A 16,930-nucleotide genomic window follows, 5' to 3' on the forward strand; every position below is an offset into this window, starting at 1 on the left:
GTGGGGATTGCTCCCTATGCGACTCCTGTATCCATTCGCCCCTCGCCATTGATCTCCCTTCTGGCACCTATCCTTGCAAGCGGAAGAAGTGCTTCTACTGCCCCTGCACCTCCACCCTCACTACCATTCAGGGCCCCAAACAGTCCTTCTAAGTGAGGCGACACTTCACCTGTGACTCCCCTTTCCCTCTCTCATGTTATCTCCTTGCCCGCCCATCGCCTTCCTCTGGTGCTCCTTCCCCCCTTTCTTCTTTCTTCCTTCTTCCATGGCCTTCTGTCTCTTTCACCAATCAACTTTCTAGCTCTTTGCTTCATCCCTCCCCCTCCAGTTTTCACCTATCATCTCGTGTTTCTCTCTCCCCTCCCCCCAGCTTTCAAAGCTTCAAGGGTTTCGGCCCAAAACATTGACTGTACTTTTTGTCCATAGATGCTGCCTGGCCTGCTGAGTTCCTCCAGCATTTTGTGTGTGTTGCTGGGATTTCCAGCATCTGCAGCTTTTTTCTTGTTGGCAAATTCCAGTCAAGCCTTTAATATTGGGAGAGTTGTAGCAATGCTCACATACTTAATCCGGTACTTTCTTAATCATTTGTTACTTTTTTCTATCTGAAGGTAAGTGAAGACAACTCCACTTACATTATCCTCTTGTTCTGTGAAGGCAGGCTGTTGTCTTCAGTTGTAACATAGAGAATCTATTCATGTTCCTTCCTGGAAAGTTTCAGTTATATACTTATCTCCTGCACCTTTAAATATTATAGTTTATAAATATTTCAAGTAGTGAGGTGAGTATTTGTTTTGCCATTTCCATCCTTGCACTAAAGCAGTAGAATGAGAAGGCAATATTTTATTAATTGCTCCGTGCAGTCCATGAACAATTTATTTATTAAAGTTCAAGAGTACATGTATTATGGAAGTATACCATGTACAACCTTGAGCTTCATCTCCTTGCAGGCAGCCACAAAACAAAGAAACACAACAGAATTCACAAAGAACTCCAAAGCACAAAGGCAGTCAATCATGCATTGTGCAAAGAAGGGAAGAACAAATCGTGCAAACATTAAGTAAACAAATATTACACAGAGTATTTACTGCAGAGTCCCCGAAAGTGAGTCCACAGCTATGGAGCCAGTTCAGCGTGGAGGTAAGCAGTCTCACGGAGTAGTGAGCTGAATACAGATTCCTCCTTCACCTCAACACCTTAAACTTCTTAATCTGGTTCAGCGCTTAAATTGGCTAAACGTTGGTTCATTGTTCGCTCTCGAACCCAATCTGCCACTTTAATCTGGTCTGAAGTTTCAATCCATCCCCAAGTCTGCTCCAGCAATGGCCGACAAAACTGTACCTGCATTCTTGAGATCTAGTTTGCTGTGTCCATCAGGGTATCACAAACGCCAGATCGTATAGATGGTTCAAAAGCACACCTCTTAAAGGGATTTTGCAGGCTACAGATTGCAATGCTCACAGTGCAGAAAAAGTATATTTAGTAGATTTGTTAGTAGTTTTGTTAGCTGTCTGCAAAATGTTGCTATGTCTTGTCAGCGCCATCTTGGAACTTATTAGGCCCTACATCTGTGACATGGTAAAGGCACATTATGTACACCATATCATAATTATATCTAGTTTTAATATTTTTAAAATGTACAAAATAGACAAAACTTTAAATGTCAACACTATGGCACAGATTTACAAACTTATTTCATTTCTAAATAACACATCTTTTTTTCTGCTTTCTGTGGAAAGTTCTGAATAACCAAATCCACAGAGGTAACAGGTTTTGGAAATTCACTTATTAAAATTCTCAGATTCTAGATTTTTAATAAACTGCTGGTATATTTGACTTTTAATATAAAAAAAATTGAGACAGGGTGTAAATTACATAGCTCCAGTAAGAAAAAGACAAGTTTGTTCTATAACTTGTAAATAGAGCCAGTGATCTGAAAGAAAGCAAACTATTTCAAGTAATTACAGTGAGCTGTGTTAAACAAAACATGATGAAAATATTACCTATTGTAGAGTTGCTTTAACCTTAATTGCTACATAAGCTATTAGATTTTGTACCCTAAAATGTACCTATTGAATAATGACTGGCAGAACAATCTGCCCTGCATATTTTCTATTTTTTTTATTAATTTTCAGCATCTGCACTTGGCTGGCAAAAACAGCACTTATTACCCATTGGTAACCAACCTTGATAAGATAGTGGTGAGCTGCTTTTTGAACTGCCACAGTCCTTCTGGCAAAGATGTTCCCACTGTGTTGTTGGTAGGGAGTTTCAGGAATTGGACATAAAACTATGAAGAACCAGTGATATAGTTGAAAATTGTGTACAACCTTTGAGATGAACCTGCAAGTCAAGGTTTTCTGTGGATCTGCTGCCCTCACAGTGGTGAAGATTACAGCCTTGGGAAGTGTGACCAGAGTAGACTGGGTGAGTAACATTTAGTGCACACTGCAGCTGATTTTGGAAGGAATGAATGTTTAGGTGGTTGGCAGTTTGCTTATCAAACAGGTGCTCATGAAAAGTATCTGTCTTCTTGAAAACTGTTGGAATTGTATGTGTCCAGGTAAGTTGAGATTATTCCATCATGCTCTACCTTGTAAATAGTGAAATGGGCTCAATGTCAAGCAATGAATCTTTGGTCAGAATATACCCAACCCGACCTGTTTTTGTGCCTAGTTCAGTTAACCTGGTCAAGTGTGATCTGCACCCACCCAGGATATTGATGATGGGAACTCAGTGATTGTAATGCCACTGAAGATCCAGAGTAGGTGTTTGGACTCTCTCTTGGATTTGGCCATTGCCTGGCATGAGTGCTACCTGCCATTATCAGACAGTGTCTGAATTTTGTTAAGTATTGCCAAATGTAGGCGTAGACTATTTCATTTCTGAGAAGTTGTGAATGAAATTGAATGTTGTGCAGTCAAACGCATCTAGTTCTGATGCCTTGATGGATGAAGTAGATGAAGACAGTTGGGCCTTGGACACTGCTGTTAGGAACCCCTGCAGTGAGGTGCTGAGGCTAATTAACTTCAACAACTGCAGCCATCTTTCTTCGTGCAAGTTTTTCTTTACTTTGATGCCCATTGTGTCTTTGAGTTGTAAACTAGCAATACCCTAGATTCACCATCCATGCCAGGTTTGATACATGAAGAACAGCATCTATGAAGCAAAATCCAGTTAAGCCCTTGTCATGGTAACATTGTTGATGCTGACAAACTTGTGTCAGTACATTTGGCATTTCCAAAGCTAGACAAGCTGAGAATCCTATCAGGGAATGTGCTAACCCCATCTCCAGAAGTAAAACATAATAGGTTTGAAAGCTTTTATAGTAATTTACCCATTTTTAAAACAATAGTTCTTAAATCTACTTACATAGCATACTTTTGAAAGTTACATTATGTTCCTCTTGTTTAAATTCTCACATCTGCATTCAGCAACTATCTAGGACATTATACACATTGTTTGCTCACAGATACAATATAAACGTCACTCAACTTGTTCCTTCCCTTGACTTAATTCCTCACCCAAGAATTAAAATAAACTTCTTGGTATGAATTTACCAATCAGGTTATTATACTTATCAAAATGTTATTGAGTAAGACACTATTGCCATTCGGGTCAGTTATATTCCTATAACACGGGACATAAAAATTCACTGTACAGAGTTCAGGTGTATTGCATTTGTGCGTATCTAAAAAATGTCTTTTACTTCCAATATGATGCACTTCAGATTACACATGTTTTCATGACCTTTATTTGTTCATTGAGGCAAAACACTCCAATAATCCAGTATCCACTTTAACTTGGAAATCCTGATGTTCTGGCATTTGGCAAACTCATTCCTCATGAGCAGTAGTTCCCAAAGTGGGCAGTATTTCCCCCCCCCCCCCCACTCGGGTGGGGAGGCAGAGTATGTTTCTAAGGTGGTGATAAAGGGAGTGATGGGGGCACTTGGTAGCAAGGGATTAAGGCTTAATTTAAGAAATAAATTACTACTTGTAAGCATTTGATCCTCAGTTAATAATTACAAATGATCATGTAAATACCTCATCTCTTGCTAATAGCACCATTCACTTAAGACTTTGCTCAAAACGCATTATAGTTGTTGAAAAGTAATGTGGCACTTATGTATTTGGCATATCATGAGAAATCTGGACTGAAGAAATAATGTTATTTCTGGGCCTGGCCCACACTTTATTGCCATTCACTCTTGCTATCACCCATACTCTAAACACACATTGAGGCAATTCCTGTGAATATATAGGATATGGCAGTCAGTGGGGTAAAGTTCAGAATCTGGCCTTGCAAATGGTCTTGACTGCATTTCTTTAGCCCACGGTCTAACCAAGATATCACTGCCCCACTTTATGTACCTTCCTGCAGAGTCAGGGCTTGTCCTATCTTTCCTTTATCGCAGTGCTTGAAGTTGGACCTAAGCAAAGGTTATTGACTATGGTTGTTAATCCATAATGAAATTGGCACAAGTTGACCAAAGTGAAAAGAAGTGTAGGCAGTATCACATGGAATATCTGAAATACGGATTTATACTGGCACCAGGCAAACAGCAGCAGCCAATGTGTCTGTTGTATGGAAAAAGTTGTTTTTCCAAATGAGGCAATGAAACCAGCCAGGCTCCTTGAACATTTGAACAGAAAACAATCTGATAAAGCAAACAAGAACTTGTTTTCAGTTACTTCAATGACAACTTTCAGAAACAGCAAACACTTCAAAACATGTTTGCCACCACTTCACAACAAAGCAGTGATGGTTTGCATGCTTCATACTGTTGCATTGCTTATTGCTAAATCTGGAAAGCTCCATACAATTGGAAAACAACTGATTCCAGTCTTTCAGAGGAGTACAAGTGCGCCAAAGTAAGACTGGAGATGATGTTAACAGAGGCGAGTGATCCATTTGTAGCACAAGCTGCCCTCATCCTGGATACTGGGAGAAAATGGACTCCATCAGAAGCAACTGACCAAGCAAAGGCGGTACTCAAGCACAGGGACATCGTGGGCCGAGTGCAGCAAGGGAGGAGCGGTCTGGCCTTGGGGACAGTACACCAGCCTGGAACGAGGCTGCTCCGTCTCAGAGACGCAGGAGATACGTTGGCAGGAGGCGGCGGCAAGGTGCGCAAAGGCCTTCGATCAGGCAATGGATGAGATGGGAGGGAGTGGAGAAAAGGAAGATCTCCTGGAGAGAGCTGTGGGAGATGGAGACATTCAGAGCGAGCTTCACCATCAGAGCTGCCTACCATGTCTTGCCATCTCCCATGAATCTCAGCCAGTGGTATGGGGAGGACCCTACATGCTCCTTCTGGCTGACTTCAAAAACACTTAAACACATTCCAGTGAGCTGCAAGACTAGCCTCACTCAAGGCCGATACACCTGGTGGCACAACCAGGTGCTGCAGAGTTTTGCAGCAGTGCTGGAAAGTCAGCAGACGAGCATTAATGCTCTCCCTCCCCCTTCATCCCGCTGGCCGTTAACAGCATTTGTCCAGAAGGTGAGGGTCAAGCCAGACTTGCCACATCAAGACCAGACACCGGGTGGCTAGACGGGGCACGTGATTGGAAGATGGTGGAAGACTTAGGCCAGAGGCTCTTGCTTCCCAACCGAAATCACGGAGACCAGCCTCAGACCAGACCTTGTGCTATGGTTGGCCTCACTTCATCTCATTTACATCATCGAGCTTACAGTGCCCTGGGAGGATGCAGTGGAGGAGGCCTACAAGCACAAGAAGCTGAGGTACGCTGAGCTTGCAGCCAATGTGCAGCAACGAGGCTGGACAGCAAGGGTGCGACTGGTCGAAGTAGGCGGCAGAGGATTTGTAGCCACATCAACATCAAGGCTTCCAATATGATGCACTTCAGATTACACACTACTCTGGGAGTTGGGAGTGCAAGGGAAGACACACTAACAAGCAGTCAAAGACCTCTCCAGAGCTGCTGAAAGGGGTAGTCAGTAGCTCTGGATGAAGAGAAAGGATCCCATCTGGGCCCCCAGGTGAGTGAATGGCATCTAGGGGGTGAGCCCAGGACATGAGGATTCACTGCCGAACCCTCTGGAGGTGTCGTGGGCCTATCAGTGAAACACTGAGGAAGGAGGGCACCCACTTGATAACCCAGAAGATGCCACCACTCACTTGGCTACCCCGCAGAGTCGAGGCAGCATGTCTCAGGGGTGCAAATAAGGGATATCAACATCTAGTCCTACAGAACATACATGCCAGCAGTAAGGAAGGTTTTTCCTAAGTCACCAAACCAAATAATTAAAGCCATTCTGCTCAACAACAACTCTGTTAAAAGATGTGTAGATAAAATGTCTGAGAATGGGGTAGACACACTGTGCAACAGAATCTGCTTGGCAGTTAGATGAGTCAATTTTGCCAGACGACAAATCTTTGCTTCTTGGTTATGTCTGCTTCACAAAAGATGAAAACATGGTTCAAGAAAGGTTATTGGCAAGGGGGCTAGAAACAATAAGAAGGGAGAGGTAGTATTTCAAGTTACTGAGCAATTTTTCAAAGGATATTCCACTCACCAACATTTTTACTTGAGCAACAGACAGGACACCACCATGGAGTTATTACTTTCTTGAAAAAAACTGTACTTGACATTCAGTGTGTAATTCACATACAGCATCTTGTCGCAAAAAACCTAAGTGATCAACTGTACAAATTATTATATACTGTTAACACAGCGGTAAATAAAATCAAGTCTGTGCTCTTAATTCTTGACTACTTCGAAAGATTTGTATTGAGAATGATGAACAGTTTGAATGCTTGCAGTTGCACACAGAAGTCAGGTGGCTCTCAAAAGGAAACTGCCTGACGCTCTTATTTGCTTATTGAAACTGATAACATTCTTTGAAGACTAAAATACTTCAGTCAATAATCAACTCAAGAATATTAGGCTTGACTTTACCTATTTGTCAGAATTATTTGCAAAGTTTAAAGAAGTCAATCTTCATTTGCAAGGAAATTATGTAAATCTCAAAAGTCAAATCAATTGCCTTCACATTTTTGTCCAAGTTAACCTTATTTAAGGTCAATATTGACTGTCACATCCTTTTCTAATTTCTGAGCCTCTCTGAGTTGGAAGAGAAAGAAAGGATACCGGATGATAATCTTCAAATATACTGTGCCCACCTGGGTGAGCTGTAGAGAGATTTCAGGATCTTCTCTCGACCCAAATTCCAGATTGGGTAATAAATTCATTTCTCTACACTTGTAATGAGGAATTAACAGGAAGGATAGAGGAAGAACTGATAACGCTACAAAATAGCTTGGAGCTGAAGCCCAGGTTCAAAACATCATATCAAAACTTGTGATTCCAAAAAGCTATCCTGCACTATGGGAAAAGGTCAAGATGGTCTTTAGTGCCTTTCCAACGTAGTATTTAATGGAATACAGTTGCCCAACTTTTTTCAAAGTAACTAAACAGACTGCAATTTACTGAATGTGTGAATTGAGATTCTTTCTGAGTAACGTTCAACCTGATGCTGAGAAGCTGATATCACTACACAAAGCTCATCCATCTCATTGAAAGGTGAAAAGGCAATGTAGTGAATAGTTAAACTACAAATGTACACTCTAATACTGTTGATGAAAACCATTTTTACTGTAATTAAATAATTGTATTTGTAGCTTTAAATGGATTTGAATAAGTTTTGCAATTATTTTTCACTGCTTTCTTTCCCTTATAGGTTTTATATAATGGTCAGAAACGGTGGGGGGGGGGGGGGGGTCGCTGGGTATGTCATCTGGGAGGTGATTCAAAAAGGTTTGCGGACTACTCCTCTAGAGTATAGCTAAAGTTGGGAGTCTGAAGTATTTGCATACTTCCTATTCCCTTAAAAACACACACATTATATTACAGTGAAACGTGTAAAGGAAGTGAAATACAATTGTAATAGAAAAGGAATACTGGAAATCTCATGCAGTCGGAAAGCATTTGTAGAAAGAGAAACAAGTTAGTGTTGGAGCAGAGAAGATGGTAGATAATAAAGGACATTTCTCTGATAGCAGGAAATGTTAAGGTTAAGGAGCTTTTTTTCTGTGTAATGTTAGATAAATTGACAATATAAAAGGCGGCAAGAAAAAAAAACAGTTCTCAAAGAAAGAGCAAGTTGTCCAAAACTGGACTATCCAAGGGTGCTACATTATTATAATTTAACAAGTGCTAACAAGTATGATTTGCATTGTTGGAATGTGCTAATACAGGTTTATAATTATACAAACTTCTACACTTGCCATCAACTATTTATTAATGTGTCCTATTGTAAGCCTTAAATCTATCATCAATATCTTGACTTTGTGTATCATTTCAACACAATGAGACCCTAACCTATTTCAATATATTACAGGATAGTGAAATGTTAAATCAAAGTCAGATTTAATCTTTTATACAACAATGTAACAAACCTAGAAAAAACATGCATTATTTTAATGCAAGGCTTAAACTCGGTGACAGTCCACAAGTTAGAGAGGAGGAATGTTGATGGGATCTTCACTCAACAGGAAGATTAGTCTTTTACTGGCAACTGCTAGCTATCCGTCTGCATTTTTGTCCTCAGTTTCTGTAGTTCTTCTTCCAAACTTTTAATTTGTTCAAGCAAAGCAACTTTATCTTGATTTGCTTTCTGATCTGCTTGATATCTTGCTTCTTCAATCTTCCTTTCGTACCATTTTTCCATCTGTGTGGAAACTGCCTCAAAAAAATACTGAGTGATTTCAAGTACTGGTGAGCTGTCCTTGATCTGCGTGATGGGCTGGCCCAAGCGGTGGCAAGCAGAGGTCTGTGTGCTGCTCTGTTTTTGCTTGTGCCTTGCACTCAGAGATTTTTTAGTCTGAGTGCTTTTGTTTTGATTGCATCCTCCAAGAGGTTGGCCACTTACTGCTTGGTCAGTCAAACCTGTGTCTTCATGAGCAGTTTGAAACTTTACGTGCCCAGATTTGACCACAGGCTGCTCCAAAGATGGAAACTCGTGGTGTATTTTAGCAGCAAGAGAAGAGGCTCTTTGCTTTGGTCTAACCACTGGAGAAGTTGCCTGAGGCACATTTGAGGAAGAACTGGAAACAGTCATAGCATGTTGTGTTGCTCCTGTAGGAAAAAAAATTATAAGTCACAAACATGGTCTAATTAAAACAACTGCTTTCAGATATAAACAAGGATAGATATTTCTTCAGTTTCAATATAATTTATGAACTATTAGTGTTATAAACTTCGCATAGTGTGGAACTGAATTCATATATACTGAAGAATGTGCTCTCTGCCTACACAGTTCATTGTTGCGGTGAAATACTTATAATTTAGTTGGGAAAATATTTTTTAAACCAATTGCTGCCCTGATCTCCCCAAATCGTGGACTGTTTTATGTAAAAATTCAATTACTGTTCCTTGAACTCGACTATCCCTTTCTACATCAGGTAAACATTTCTGTTAAAGTGTGGAAGCATAACTGAAGACATATTGATCTCTGATATTGCTCAAATAGGTTCGTCCTTGAATCCAATGCAGAAAATTATTTTTTTATATTGACTTCATGAATTACATTGAAATCTTAAAAGGTAGGACAGGCCAGAAATCTAACCTCATCACAGCAGAGGCAGAGATTGGCTCCATTAGAAATCACTTTCTACTGACAATAACATGGCAGTTTATGGAGTCCTGCAGAAATTATGCCAGACAGGTTTTTGCGATCAAGGATACTTAAGAACCTGTTGCACCTGAGAGCTATTAGGAGGGTCCAGATCTTTCCGATATGGAAGCCATAAAGGAGAGGACAGAAGGCCATGGAAGAAAGAAAAGGGGGAGGAGCACCAGAGGGAGGTGATGGTAGGTAAGGAGATAAGAGAGGGGGAAATGGGAATGGGCAAGGAGAGGGTGTGGGGGAGCATTACCAGAAGTTCAAGAAATCAATGTTCATGCCAGCAGGTTGGAGTCTACCCAGATGGAATACAAGGTGTTCTTCTTCCAACCTCAGTGTGACCTCATTGTAACAGAGGAGGCCATGAACTGACATGTTGTTATAGGAATGGGAAGTGGAATTAAAATGGGGGGCCACTGGCAGGTCCTGCTTTTTCTGGCGGATGGAGCATAGGTGCTCAGCAAAGCGATCTCCCAATCTACGTCATGTCTCAGCGATATACTGGAACCCACACTGGGCACATTGGATACAGTAGATGACCCCAGCAGAAAAAGGTGAAATGTCGCCTCACCTGGAAGGACTGTTTAGGGTCCTGAATGGTAGTGAGGGAGGTGGTGTAGGGGCACTTGTTCCACTTGCAAGGATAAGTGCTGGGAGGGAGATCAGTGGAGAGGGATGAATGGACAAGGGAGTGATCCCTGTGGAAAGCTGAAAGTGGGAGGGAGACAGTGAAAGTTACGGAGAATTTACGTGGAGGCTGATGGGGTGGTAGGTGAGGCTGAGAGGAACTCTATCCCTAGCGGGATAGCGGCAGATGTGCACAAAGTGAGAGGTGTGGTTGAGGGCAGTGTCGATGGTGGAGGAAGGAAAGTCCCTTTCTTTGAAGGAGGACATCTCCTTAGTTCTGGAATGGAAAGCCTCATCCTGAGAGCAGATGCGGCAGAGAAGGAGGAATTGAGAGAAGGGGATGGCATTTTTACAGGTGACAGGGTAGGAAGAGGTATTGTCCAGGTAGCTGTGAGAGTCAGTGGGTTTATAATAGATAAAAGCAGATAAGCTGTCTCCAGAGACAGAGAGATCGAGAAAGGAAGGAGAGGTGTCAGAAATGGACCAGGTAAACTTGAGGGTTGAAGTTGGTGTTGATGAAGTTGATGAGCTCTGCATGGGTGTAGGAAGCAGCATCAATGCAGTCATCGATGTAGCGTAGGAAAAGTTGGGGGGTGATACCAGCATAGGCTTGGAATACAGACTAATCCATGTAGCTGACAAAAAGACAAGCATAGCTGGGACCTTTTGTTTGAAGGAAGTGGGAGGAGCCAAAGGAGAAAGAGTGAGGACAAGTTCTGACAGATGGAGGAGAGTGATGGTGGAGGGAAACTGGTTGGGTCTGATGTCCAGAAAAAAATGTAGAGCTTTGAGGCCTTCCTGGTGGGGGACGGAGGTGTATAGGGACTGGATAGCCACAGTGAAAGTACTTTTTCTTTAGGATTTGGGGCTGTAGATTTGTACCTGATGGAAAATCACGTTGAATGACAAGCTGCTGTCTGCCTGATGTCTCATCCAAGGACTGGACTTTAGCTCTTCCTGATTCTTCCGACAAGCTACCACGCAGACTAATGTAGGGCTGCTGATGTTCTCCAGTTTGGAAATTCTTATGATCCCTGTTGGTTTGGATGGCATCAGTGTTAACAGTCTCTGGCAGGTCTTCACCATCAACTGCTGTAGATTTAGACATCAGTTCTCCTGACAACTTGTGCTCAAGGTTTTGGAGCTTGGATGAAAACCACAATTTCACATCATCGAACATTACTGCCTACAGAGAGATAAGATTAAGCAGGGAGAATGTTGGTATTTAATGGTTAAGTGTAAGTATCATTTGTTAACTAGAGAAGGAAAACTGCTTTATATAAATTTGGATTGGCCTGGAATTTCATGGCAGAAGGAGGTCACCTGTGCTCACTGTTCACCTACCTGTTAAACTCATTGTGTCGATGTCCCATTCCCAACTTCCATCAGCAAGTCCCTGCAAAGCGCAGAGGACATTAATCCAATCTCTTAAAAAGAGCAGAACAAGCCCCTCACAGAAATGTTGCAAAATAAGCTAGCTTAAGCTATACTCCATTTAAATGAGACAACGCATCAAAAAAAAGTGTCCCTGATATTCAATATCTTTCCCAGAACTTTGGGAATTTTGTGCTGTACAGTGTGAGGATTGTTGTGACAGAACACAACTTGTAAACCTGTGTGGCACTTATGAGGAGTCTGTATGTTTCTAAAAAGCATTTAGATTTTAAATAGAATGGTGGGTATAGATAATGATAAATTGTAAACATTCCAGTTTTAAGGGGGGACTGAAAAACACAGATTTACCAGTAATGTGGAAAAGCAATTTAGGGCAGCTTACTCAAACAATAACTGAAGGGGGAATTGACAGCAGTATTAACAATTATCCAATGAATAGAAAAAGATCTGCATCACCAGGATGAGATGAAAGAGCAATATGCAATCAGGAAATGTTTCCAGAGTTTACAAACCAGTCTGTTCCCTCAGAGATGCCCGAGGTCCATTGAAGGAGGCAAGTTCAGTACAGAAGAATATGTGGACTCATTTTGTTTTACAAGCATCCACATTGTAAAAAGATATAATTTAAATCACAGCAATATTAGTTAACTTTGCTGCATATTTCTTATTGTACCTGCTCAGTCAGAATCTGCTTTACTAATAGTCATACAGTGTGAAAACAGGACCTTCAACCAAACTGATCCACAAGAAAGGAGAATCCTATTTAAACTTGTCCCATTTTCTGGCATATGACCCGTATCTGTCTAAACCTTTCCTATCCATGTAACTATCCAAATGTTTCCTAAATATTGTGCCCATCTCCACCACATCTTTTGGCAGCTTGTTCTACGTACACAACATTCTGTGTGGAAAACATGCCTGCTGGTCATATAACCATATAACAATTACAACATGGAAACAGGCCATCTCGGCCCTTCTAGTCCGTGCCGAACGCTTACTCTCACCTTGTCTCACCGACCTGCACTCAGCCCATAACCCTCCATTCCTTTCCTGTCTGTATACTTATCCAATTTTACTTTAAATGACAATACCGAACCTGCCTCTACCACTTCTACTGGAAGCTCGTTCCACACAGCTACCACCCTCTGAGTAAAGAAATTTCCCCTCGTGTTACCCCCGAACTTTTGCCCCCTAACTCTCAACTCATGTCCTCTTGTTTGAATCTCCCCTACTCTCAATGGAAAAAGCCTACCCATGTCAACTCTATCAAGACCCCCTCATAATTTTAAATACCTCTATCAAGCCCCCCTCAACCTTCTATGCTCCAAAGAATAAAGACCTAACTTGTTCAATCTTTCCCTGTAACTTAGGTGCTGAAACCCAGGTAACATTCTAGTAAATCTTCTCTGTACTCTTTTTGTTGACATCTTTCCTATAATTCTGTGACCAGAACTGTACACAATACTCCAAATTTGGCCTTACCAATGCCTTGTACAATTTTAACATTACATTCCCAATTCCTATACTCAATGCTCTGATTTATAAAGGCCAGCATACCAAAAGCTTTCTTCACCACCCTATCCACATGAGATTCCACCTTCAGGGAACTATGCACCATTATTCCTAGATCACTCTGTTCTACTGCATTCTTCAATGCCCTACCATTTACCATGTATGTCCTATTTTGATTATTCCTACCAAAATGTAGCACCTCACACTTATCAGCATTAAACTCCACTTCTGCCATCTTTCAGCCCACTCTTCTAACTGGCCTAAATCTCTCTGCAAGCTTTGAAAACCTACTTCATTATCCACAATGCCACCTATCTTAGTATCATCTGCATACTTACTAATCCAATTTACCACCCCATCATCCAGATCATTAATGTATATGACAAACACCATTGGACCCAGTACAGATCCCTGAGGCACACCACTAGTCACTGGCCTCCAACCTGACAAACAGTTATCCACCACTACTCTCTGGCATCTCCCATCCAGCCACATTGAATCCATTTTACTACTTCAATATTAATACCTAACGATTGAACCTTCCTAACTAACCTTCCGTGCAGAAGCTTGTCAAAGGCCTTACTGAAGTCCATATAGACAACATCCACTGCTTTACCCTCGTCAACTTTCCTAGTAACCTCTTCAAAAAATTCAATAAGATTTGTCAAACATGACCTTCCACGCACAATTCCATGTTGACTGTTCCTAATCAGACCCTGTCTATCCAGATAATTATATATACCACCTCGAAGAATACTTTCCATTAATTTACCCACCACTGACGTCAAACTTACAGGCCTATAATTGCTAGGTTTACTCTTAGAACCCTTTTTAAACAATGGAACAACATGAGCAATACACCAATCCTCCAGCACCATCCCCGTTTCTAATGACATTTGAAATATTTCTGTCAGAGCCCCTGCTGGTCTCTTTAAATCGACTTAGCCTCAGTAGCTCCTGCCAAAGGACCAGGAAGCACAATGGTTCTTGAGTTTCTAGGACATAAGGAGGCCTCTTAAGCAAGCTGCACTGCCATAGTAGGTCCAAGGGGAACCTTGCTGCTCCTCTTGTCTCCAATGAGCAGACAGGGTATGAGCTATCTTTGGGAGGTTGTTGTGAAGGCAGATTTGAACACTGATGCATATGCTGACCAGCAGAATCTGTGCTGACTGGCCTGTGGGAATACAGAGTTCATGGTATCAAATCTGAAGACCCTTAGAGATTTTAAACAAAACCTCCAGAAGACCAGGAATGTATTTTCCACACATGTGGCCAACACCCATAGGTTAAGTGTGAAATCATAATTGACATGCACGGATTGATTCAAGTCTTCTTCTCTAGAGGGACGAACACAGACTTTCCAGCTTCTGAACAAATTTTGCTTCCTGTGCAGTGGTGTAAATAAAATAAAAAAATCTCAATGGTAATAATTACGCCTGGATCAGAGTTGAGATCTCTTTTCAGAAACAGAGGAGTTCCTTGTGGCCATACAGGACCAGGTGATTAGCACACAAAATATCAAAAAGGCATAATAAAAGACCAACAAACTCAAGATAATAACTGCAGAAAATGCCAAGAGAAACCAGAAACAATCCAACACATTACATGATCCTGCAGCAGTTTAACTCAATCCGATTACTTGCACAGTCACAATCAAGTGGCAAATATCATTCACCAAAACCATGCTTTAAAATACAAATTCATAAAACACACCATACCTTAATATAAATACAAGCTTTATCCCATTTTAGAGTCAGAGTCCTACAAATTATATTATGCCCGATTCATTATTACAAATAGGACAATCCATAATAAACATCTGGATATAACATCACAGGATATAGAAGCAAGAGCCCCTTACTTAATAGATATATCCATTCCAAACACATATAACATACAGAAATCAATAATTGAAAGACACCAGAAATATGTTGAGTTAAAAGAGGAAACCAGAAGACTATGGAACATGAACAGGGTAGACACGCCTCAAAAGTAATATCTACATCTGGTAGCATCCTACACAAAAGCATTAACAATTACGGCTACCCAGCAACATTTATGTAATGCTTCAGAAGGCCACAATACTAAGCACCACTAGAATAGTCTGAAAGTGCCCAGCAATTGAGAGATGAGCATGCTTGTCTATGCCCACACCTCAGGTTTTACCAGCTTGAGCTGAGAGAAAAAAAAATAATGAAGTCCTCAGCTTTGAACAAATAACCTTGTTTTCAATTTTAGGTTGTGATATTACTGATGATCAAGAGATGTAGTTCTACCTGACGTCTGTCTCCCTCAAGTCGCTCCAGTACTGCACGCTGGTCAATGCGGTGCAGGCATTCGGTCCGTTCGACTGAAATCCGTTCAGATGTTAACTTTTCTAAGACTCTGATCTGAGGTAGAAATTCAAAACATAGAATAAAGCTTCTGTGCATATTAAATTCATGCAACACTAAATCTTATCTCATTTGATTTCAGGAAAACTGGAATTATCTAGCAGATAAATCAATATTAGCTTTATTGTATTTAATTTTGTTTATTGTAATGTAACAAATAAATATTTGCCAGTAAAATGAAGTTAGAAGATACAAAACACCTGTTAAGTCATTGATATCATACAGAGATTGCTGCTGGAGAGAAATATGAGATTCATATAGATTTATGAAAAATTAAATTAAAGCTGTGTTCTCACTCTGTGATCCTTCATCATGGGAAATAAAGGAATGAAAGAGGTATTTTCCTCATTGCAGTATGGGGAAATAGTCTGAACAGATACACAAGAGAGTGGTGTTCTTTACCCTGGTATCAGCACATCATGCTCCAAATAAGACAGAAATTCTACCTCACAACACAGATTTTCATAAGTGACATTACTCAATTTAACTATGTTTTTGATAGAATTCTATCAGATACTTTGTAAGCTGCTGGTGCTTTTCTGGATGTTCAGTCCTGTTTCTCCATGCATATGATAGGCATGTGCACAGAGTGTACTAGGTATAGGCAGAAGCAATAACCAGCATACAACAAGAGTAGAATTCTATAGGCCAAATAAGTTGCTGGCTTTGAACACTGGCATATTGCTCCAGCCCCTATTGTATCCAAATGTTGTTATGTTAGATAGATTATCTGAATGTGTGCTGTAGTTGCTCTGCAGATCACATACAAGCTGCTATTAAGATGTGCAAACTGATCAAGGGATATTTTTCCCAGGCCTGCACACAAGTGTAATTATGAAAACGAAGAATGCACCTCAGTACTTCGGTTTCCTTAGGAGGTTGCAAAGATTCGTCATGACATTTACAACTTTGACAAACTTCAACAGATATGTGGTGGAGAATATATTGACTGGCTGCATCACAGCCTGGTAGGGAAACCAATACCCTACAAAAAGTAGTGGATACGGCCCAGTCCATCACACGTAAAGCCCTTCTTACCACTGAGCACATCTACATGGAGCTTTGTCACAGGAAAGCAGCATCCATCATCAGGGACCTCAGTGCCCAGCATGCCACTCTTCCGCGAGGAAGCTGCTACAGGAAACACAGGACTCCCCATCAAGTCCAGGAACAGTTATTACCCCTCCAGTAACTGACTCTTGAACAAAAGGGGATAACTGCACTCAACTTCACTTGCCCCAACATTGAAATGTTCCCACAACCTATGGTCTCACTTTCAAGGACTCTTCATTTCATGTTCCAGATACTTACTGCTTTTTTAAAAATTTATTTTTCTTTCATTTTGTATAGGCAGC

The 16,930-nt window shown here is 41.0% G+C and overlaps 1 protein-coding gene across 6 annotated transcripts in view; it reads right to left on the reverse strand.

Annotated features, from left to right (window-relative positions):
* Positions 1-1,080: 1,080 nt before the first annotated feature.
* The window catches only part of ankrd6b (ankyrin repeat domain 6b), a 184,907-nt gene continuing 169,057 nt past the window's right edge, over positions 1,081-16,930 (reverse strand). For all 6 annotated transcript variants that reach the window (XM_073056380.1, XM_073056381.1, XM_073056376.1 and 3 more), the window contains 3 exons: positions 15,459-15,572; positions 11,158-11,461; positions 1,081-9,101 (listed from right to left, as the gene is read on the reverse strand). In XM_073056380.1, the coding sequence (XP_072912481.1) occupies positions 8,545-9,101; positions 11,158-11,461; positions 15,459-15,572 (975 nt within the window). In that variant the 3' untranslated portion in view covers positions 1,081-8,544. The remainder of the gene's footprint in view (positions 9,102-11,157; positions 11,462-15,458; positions 15,573-16,930) is intronic.

The sequence above is a fragment of the Hemitrygon akajei genome, chromosome 9 (genome assembly GCF_048418815.1).
Source record: "Hemitrygon akajei chromosome 9, sHemAka1.3, whole genome shotgun sequence".
Classification (NCBI taxonomy): Eukaryota; Metazoa; Chordata; class Chondrichthyes; order Myliobatiformes; family Dasyatidae; genus Hemitrygon; species Hemitrygon akajei.